General features: G+C 38.1%; 1 protein-coding gene across 1 annotated transcript; it reads left to right on the forward strand.

Annotated features, from left to right (window-relative positions):
• Positions 1-706: 706 nt before the first annotated feature.
• Positions 707-6206, forward strand: rnf41 (ring finger protein 41). Its single transcript, XM_020637984.3, has 7 exons — positions 707-841; positions 1986-2090; positions 2181-2296; positions 2393-2664; positions 2947-3082; positions 4415-4518; positions 4631-6206. Exons 3-7 carry the CDS (start codon positions 2207-2209, stop codon positions 4983-4985), a joined length of 957 nt encoding a protein of 318 aa, XP_020493640.1. The 5' UTR covers positions 707-841; positions 1986-2090; positions 2181-2206; the 3' UTR covers positions 4986-6206.
• Positions 6207-8281: the final 2075 nt, after the last annotated feature.

Below are 8281 nucleotides of genomic sequence, written 5' to 3' on the forward strand. Positions count from 1 at the left end.
ACAACTTTTTCCCGCTGACCCCCCCCCTTTCCCCTACACATCACCTCACACCCATCATCCCCCCCCACCACTCCTCCTGGTCATACACACACATCTCTCATCCACCTGTATTATTGTATTATGGTATGTTCATATCACCTCAATAAGTTATCGACCTGTACAATATGTCCATATTCTGTATTTATTTAACTGATGTACTGATTTGATTTTTAACTTCTGTTTTTATTTTTAATAATTATATTCCCGTCCCCTGTTTTCTTGAGCTGCTGTAATGCACAAAGTTCCCCCACGGGGGATCAATAAAGTTTATCTTTATCTTCATTCTGTATATTATCTGTAATCTAGTATAGCATGCTCACTGCACTTTAATCTGTATATTATATTCCTAAGAATATACTTATATTTATAGCATTTATTTATATTTATAGCATCCCATTAATCCAGCCATATATACCCAATAATTCACTTTTTATTTAGTCTACATCTGTAAATTTTGTAATTACTTGTACACAGATTCTTGCACTTTCTGCTTATTTGCACTTCTGGTGAGATGCCAAACCTCATTTCGTCCCTCTATACTTGTATATGTGTAATGACAATAAAGTTGAATCTCATCTCACCTCATAGGTAGCTAAATAGGCAAATCGGTAGATAGAACGATACAAACACAATCGAAATCTCCAGTTGTACGTCATGACGTCAACGACCGCCTGCGTGTGCGTAACGACGACACAGAGGTGCAGGATGTAGCACAAGACGTGGCTAGCGAGCTAGTAGTGACAGTAGGACGTCCGAAAATTCACATACATCTTTATCAGGATCTGTTTTACTACATGTTTAAGTGAGTATGCCAGTCAATTAGACTGTTTTCTTTAAATATGGTTAATTGCGAACAACCATTTGTCGATGTATGTTGCCCAGACTGATGTCTGTCTGGTTAGCTCCACTGCTAATATGCAGAGGAAACCAACGGGACCGTAGGTGCTACCATTGCTATCCAGTTAGCCACCTAAAGCCACATTAAATTCATCCCGTGCAAGCTCTACTGACATCTGAACTTAACCATGTGGTCGTTTATACGAGATCGCCTCAGTTAAGATATTTGAACACCTGACTGTTCAATGGTCAGCAGTGAAATAACACTGTGCATGTAGCTTATGTAGCAAAGAGAGTTAGCTCGTTTGCAGGGCATGTTCAGTGCGATGGGAGGAAAATTATCTGAAACTGTTCAATCGCCCCCCACAAGACCGGTGAATGCTGCTTCTACCGAAATTAGGTCACCCACCAGTCAGCTGGGACAACAGGATGCTCCCCTCAGATGTTCAGGCTTTGACTGCTGCAATTTTTTCATATGCAGAGGAAAAATGTTAGAAACCACATTACATGAGGGATTAAGGACATCGCTTTTTGGCTGAGGGATTTGTGTAAATATGGCAGTGCTTAAATGTCATGTGTCATTGTGCATTCACAGTTTTTTACACACAGATTTATGCACTTTAACTTGTGTCAACACTGTTTACAACTCTGTTTTTGCACATTTACATTTAATCTTTCATATTTAATTTACAACCATTTACGACTCTGTTTTTGCACATTTACATTCAATCTCCCATATTTAATCTTTCATATTTAAGACTAGTAATGCTTAGTTAAATCCTGGTTGTATATATTCACATTCTTAGTTTTGATGTTTTTAGTGCTTATTTACTTTGTATTTAATATTATATTGTGTTTAAATTTGCTAACATTGTGTGTTTTTTACTCATTGTGTGTTTGATAACCTGCTGCTGTAACGCCACAATTTCCCACTTTGGGATCAATAAAGTAATTCTATTCTATTTACTGATTCTATGGACAGAGGCAAAATGTTTACTATACTGCGTTATTACACTCGTGTTTGCCGTTTATAAAGTACTTTTAAGTGAACCAATAGAGAGCGACTGAACAACGAATGTGAATCTTTTTGTGATGGTTTTATTTTGCAGGAAAAAACTGAGTGTCTTTCGGCAGACGGGTCATTTCTGCTGATATGACACTTCGGCTTCACATCAAGAGCTGAATGGGAGTATTGAAGGCTTTTTGTGAGTGAGGTAAGCCCAGTTTATTTGTGAATTATCAACAGTCATTATTGGATTGAATTAGGTTGACTGCGATCCTAATGTTTATGTTGTGTCTCCCAGGAGGTTGTGGGTCCTAGTAATGTACCATGGGGTACGACATTACGAGGTTCCAAGGGGAGGTGGATGAAGACCTGCTGTGCCCAATATGCAGTGGAGTTCTCGAAGAACCAGTGCAGGTAAGCCCTCGTCTTAAAGACTTCCCACTTTTAATTTGCATCAACATTTTTCCTATTCACATTCTAAAAATCTGTGTTCTCGTTTTTTTATTTAAGGCTCCACACTGTGAGCATGCCTTCTGCAATGCCTGTATAACACAGTGGTTCGCCCAGCAGCAGATTTGTCCAGTTGACCGCACGGTTGTGACTTTAGCTCACCTCCGGCCTGTACCCCGCATCATGCGCAACATGCTGTCCAAACTTCAGATCAACTGTGACAATGCAGGTTTTGGCTGCACAGCAACACTACGGCTGGACCAGCTGCAGTCACATCTGAAGGACTGCGAGCATAACCCTAAAAGGCCCGTCAACTGTGAGGATGGGTGTGGGTGAGTGGTTTCTATTTGTTAGAAAAGGTTTTACTATATTGTAACTGATGAGTGGAGTGATTATATAAGTCATGTCATCCTTTGAAACCAGAAAATAAGACCTTAGCTTTGCAAGTCTCAGGTGACAGGTGTTGCTTGTCACAACACAAAAGCAGCTGAATCAGTAAAAACATTAAAATCCCCGTCTTTTAAGCTGGAGTATCCTAAACATGTGACCTTGCCACTGTATGATTTGATACTACAAACTCTTATTTTCTATTTTTCTTTTGCACAATCTTGCAGACTTGAGATGCCCAAAGATGAGCTACCCAACCACAACTGCATCAAACACTTGCGGAGCGTGGTCCAGCAGCAACAGACAAAGATTTCAGAGCTGGAGAAAACTGTGGTGGAGCATAAACACCAATTGGGGGAACAAGTAAGAAAATTTGCCTGCTTGTTGATATCTTGTACACAAAGCACTTTGAGACCCTGGTCATGATAGATATTGCTTACAAATGTCTGTTGAAGGGGTTTAGAAATAGCCCAGAGCAGCCTTTCCTAAACCTAAGACTGCTGAGCCCACTTTGAAAAACAAAATTGTTCTCGTGCCAATAAACTCTTGTTTTGGGGGAATTTTCTATTAAACTAATTTGAAGAAGCACATCAATATTTATTGTAGGTGACATAATACTGTATTATAAAATATTTTATAATGTCACCTCTCAAACATTAATGTGTTCCCCACTTCATAGTTCACTAACAACTTCAATATGCTCACAGTCTTTCCCTTCAGTTGTCTCTTCTGTTTACTTTGTTGTTCATGGTTTACACAAGTATGTGCTACTTATGTTTTGAAGTGTTTATGTCAGCATTTCACAGGATGTTGTTTTCTGCCGATAAATGTCAGTAAATCTGTAGTTTCCCAACAGAACTGAAGGGAATATTACTCTTCATGACTACGGCTGTCCTTTGCAGCCACGGTCAATAATTAGACTTGCCAACATGACATTAAAACAAGATGGATGCATACGAGATTTGATTATACCTACCATGTACAGTTATGACAGACCTCGTTAATCAGGTTGAGGATTAAGTCATGATGAAATCAACATTATAGCGATATTATTCTCTTTATGCTGCTTGGTGGAGGTCCTCTCCCAACCCACCTGCAGTACCTGCACGCCCCACCAGGGGGCCACAGCCAACGCTGTAGGAAGCACTGGCCTACAGCACATCCCCTTCCATAACAACGAAGTGTCTTAAGTGGTGAAATTATTTATTTTAGACTATGATTATTCATTTGTAGATGACGAATCCCTTTGAATTAGACGTCTGTGATTTTGCTCTGTGGAAAAGGATACTATTTGTGTATCCCCCTGTAGATTTCCTGTATGACTTTGTGTGAATATATCGCAAAGAATTGAGGAAATCTTCATTTTAATGTCACTAATAAGTCATGCTTTAAAATAATGAACTTAAATTCTTTAAAATTGTTCATCAGTTACTTTAAATATACATTATTTAGAAAGAAAAGAAAAAATTTATGCATTCCTTTCCCTAAAGAAACACTAATAATATATCAACCTAATTGCTAGACAGCTAGATGTCCAAAACCAATCCAATAAAAGTGAGTTAAGAGTTGAGTACTGCTGACTAATGAAGCCCTCATTGCAGCCAAGAGACGGAAAGTTTGCAAGTGATAAATTAATGTCCAGTTTTAGGAGACTGTGCAAAATGAGTCACTGAAGATGATGCTTTCAATTTCCAGAAACGGGACATTCAGCTGCTAAAAGCCTACATGAGAGCCATCCGCAGTGCTAATCCAAATCTTCAAAACCTGGAGGAGAGCATCGAGTACAATGAGATCCTAGAGTGAGTAGAATGTCATCTCTTCTCCGGCTTGGTATTCTATTATTTACCATGTCAGGGAGCTGCTGCTCAGTCCTTTAACCGTCTTCTGGTTTTCACTTTCTATTACCTTCAGGTGGGTGAACTCCATGCAGCCCGCAAGAGTGACACGCTGGGGCGGCATGATCTCTACTCCTGATGCTGTGCTCCAAGCGGTCATCAAACGCTCCCTCATCGACAGCGGCTGTCCGCTCTCTATTGTGAATGACCTGATCGAGAACGCCCACGAGCGGAACTGGCCGCAGGGGCTTGCCACGCTCGAGACACGGCAGATGAACAGGCGCTACTATGAGAACTACGTTGCCAAGCGTATCCCTGGCAAGCAGGCGGTCGTGGTGATGGCCTGTGAGAATCAACATATGGGGGAGGACATGATCCTGGAGCCTGGCCTGGTCATGATCTTTGCGCACGGAGTGGAAGAGATCTTATAACTGTACAGAAAGCAGAGCGGAACCAGAGACAAGTGGGGATGCTTTGTTTTGAGGGTTTGCTGTGACGAGTAGGTTTAGTGCTTGTTAGAGTGAACCCTTCTGACTAAATCCCGTTGATTTCAAATCAAATCTTATAAGAGGCTCACTACTTAGCTTGATACCTATGCCTTAAAGTAAGGACAATTATATTATGAACTTGTTAAATAGAAACTTAATCTGACTGATCTAAGAAAAAGGTGAGATGTGATGTTTACAAGGTTTATATTATATTTGGTGCATTATATGATCTGATTGTTCTGCTCCGTGTCCTAATATAGTTATAAGCTTGAACCCCAGTTTGATGTCCTCAATTGTATAAATGTCTGTAAATACAAATACTATATTGAATTACAAATGTCAGTCTCTTACTCCTCTCACTGTAATTAGATAGTGATTTTTGTTTTACTCTGTTTCTCTTTCGTCAGCCTGTGTTACTTGTCTGCGGGGACGTCAAGTTGGAAGATTTTTTTTTTTTGCGTGCTTGCTTTAGTATTTAGTTTCCTGTGAATATTTCACAAAACATTGTGCTTCTCAGTTTAGATTGTCTAAACCTCCTGTGCCATTTGTTTTATTTATTGTGTTGCCTTTTACATAAACATGCTTGAAGATGTTGCTGTTTGATGTATGGAGATCTGCCTTTTTCGGTGAATTTGAAGTTCATTGCAGGAAGAAAATTGATTTTGTGTTTGTTGCCTCAGTTGTATATATAAAGTCTGTATGTTGGGTCCAGTTGAAGTGTTAAATTTGAAGTTTAACATGTTGGATTTGACTATGTACAATGAGTTTTATCTGATGAATCATCATGGTTCACTTAATATCACAAGTGATCATTTTGTCTGTTTCTGATTGAAATATAGACATTGATATTCTCTTTCTTCACAGTAAGCAAACATCTATTCACTGACATATCACTAAAAATTCTAGCTAGGAGATTGTAAAAAAATATTTGTGAATTCACTTATGGCTTTTGAGAGGTATAATGTTTCACCATACCATCACATAGTCACTTATTGCTGTATTACGATAAATAAGACTGCAGATGTCCGGTATAAGAGCCTACTGCAGTAAACGGATAAATATGGATCGTGCCCTTATTGTTTCCCTGTTCATGTTTTTATTTGTTTTATGTCTGTTATGTACCGTGTTGTACAGACAAGAAAGTAATAAATATGTCCTACTTCATCTGAAAAGAATCTACTTTCTCCTTAATGATGTATCTCTAGCGTCTTAATTAGGAAAAAATGCAGTTCTTTATTGAACCACAGCATGTCATCAGAGACCCGCAGGGAGTTGCATTTGTTAAATGCCTGTCTGTGAATACATTATGTAAAAATGTCAGAGCAGGGAAACTGATTGCTACTTTTAGGAAATCAGGGCAGTGTTGAGGAGATGTGGGATATAAAATGCATCTGAACCAGATTAAGAAAATTAAAAGGAAAGTTGAACTACTCACAGGGAGGAAGGTCGGACTGACTCACTCACTGCCTGTTTCTCTGTCTAACCCAGACACCCACATGCTTTCCGTGTCTGTTATCCTCCCTAGCCAGCCCTGTCCTCATTGTGAAGCCATAATCCCTCAGCATTGTGGTCACTGGAATGTGAAATCATGTGCTTTACCAAATACTCTGCCCCTGGCTCTATTATTGTCTACATATTATTATGTGATGTGGTTGGCTGTTAAAACATATACTGCAGCCTCAACTCTAAACCATTTTATAAGCACACATCAACGGAAACTCAATAATATCATGCTTCACTGTGCCTTAAAATACCACTTATACCAAAGGTATGTAGTGGTGGAGTTGTTATTCAGATCCTCCAGTAAAAGTAGTAAATACCACACAAAATATCATACTAATATTTTTAATGTTTAAACAAAAAAATTGTATTGTACGACTGGATCATAAATTCTAATGTAAATTGTTATCTATCTTTTACTGGAGGTGGAGCTTGATGGGTATTTGTTGGGTAGATTTTCATAATGTAAACCCATCCAATATTTTGAATATACAAATTCTATTCAGTGAATTCATTTGTAGCTATGACCATGAAATAAATGGGTTATGGGTTAGGTAAGCATGACGTACAAAGTATGAAGAATTGGGAGTACCCTATTTACTGTGAAGAAGTCCCATAAGTTTGAACCTCAGTGCAGTATCACTCTCCTACTTCCTTTATTAGCTGATGTCATAAAATTACTTATTTCTGATTGGCTACAGGATACGGTCAAATATGTAGTGCACGTGAAACTAAAGGTAACCACAGCAACAATACTTCTAAACTGTGAACTGTTGACAGCGGATGAAACACAGCCAAACCATTAACTTATAAACTAAAACTAATGTGAAAAAAAAAACTATTTAAAAGATACCCAAATATGGAAAAAAAGATAAAGGTGTTAAGTGTCTTGACACTATTTAAGTAGCTATCTAAATTTAGCTTCCTTTTTTCAGGACCTCTGCAGTAAGTAAGCTGACTTTTTGTCTTTTTGAAGCTTTCCATTTCAGTCAGAACTCGTATGCAATGGTGTAATCTTATTGTGATGTTGAAGTTTATTTTATAATAAAACTTTACAGTATTATGGAATATTTTTCCTTGTGGCTTAATAGGTCATTACAAACCAATGTCACCAGTCACTTTAATCATCACTTGCAGTGTTCATTCTCTGCAAATACTGTCTCAATTCTCAATTCCCCCCAGTTAACTTCATCATTTATTTTGTACTGTATATACCCCGTTTTTATTTTTTATTATTTTTTTTATTATTTTTATTATTTTATTTATTTTTTATATTATTATTTATCTTATCTATTCTGTTTAATGTGTATTTTGAGCTTTCTTGTCTGTGCTGCTGTAACGCCCGAATTTCCCCTCTGGGGATCAATAAAGTTTTATCCTATCCTAAACCATATAGCATAGCTCAAAATATAAGTCATAATGTTACATCATATGAAATGGAAAGGGCTTTTTTATTTTCACTTTCATAACTTCTGTAGCCTGGAACTACATTTTAGAAAATTAACTTCCTTTTCAACTTGTACTCAATACCTTTCATCTGAGCAATATGGTAGAGATGAGTTATTACTATTAGTAGCATGTTAAATTCAACACTTTGAAAAGCTATAATCGCACTTATTCCCTTTAAAAGAGCAGAAAGGAGATTTCCGTGTTGCATTTAACTCCTGCATAATAATGAGCAACCGTGCAACTTTGCAGATGGATGCACGCCGCTGCAGAGCGTGTGTATTGGTTAGCGG

This window comes from Labrus bergylta, chromosome 12 (assembly GCF_963930695.1).
Source record: "Labrus bergylta chromosome 12, fLabBer1.1, whole genome shotgun sequence".
NCBI lineage: Eukaryota > Metazoa > Chordata > Actinopteri > Labriformes > Labridae > Labrus > Labrus bergylta.

Excerpts from the sequence above, each read along its gene's own strand:
- rnf41 (XM_020637984.3), top strand. The coding sequence starts at position 2,207 with ATGGGGTACGACATTACGAGGTTCCAAGGGGAGGTGGATGAAGACCTG. Across the intron at positions 2,297-2,392 it reads TTCTCGAAGAACCAGTGCAG|GCTCCACACTGTGAGCATGC; the intron begins GTAAGCCCTCGT and ends TTTTTATTTAAG. Across the intron at positions 4,519-4,630 it reads GAGTACAATGAGATCCTAGA|GTGGGTGAACTCCATGCAGC; the intron begins GTGAGTAGAATG and ends TATTACCTTCAG.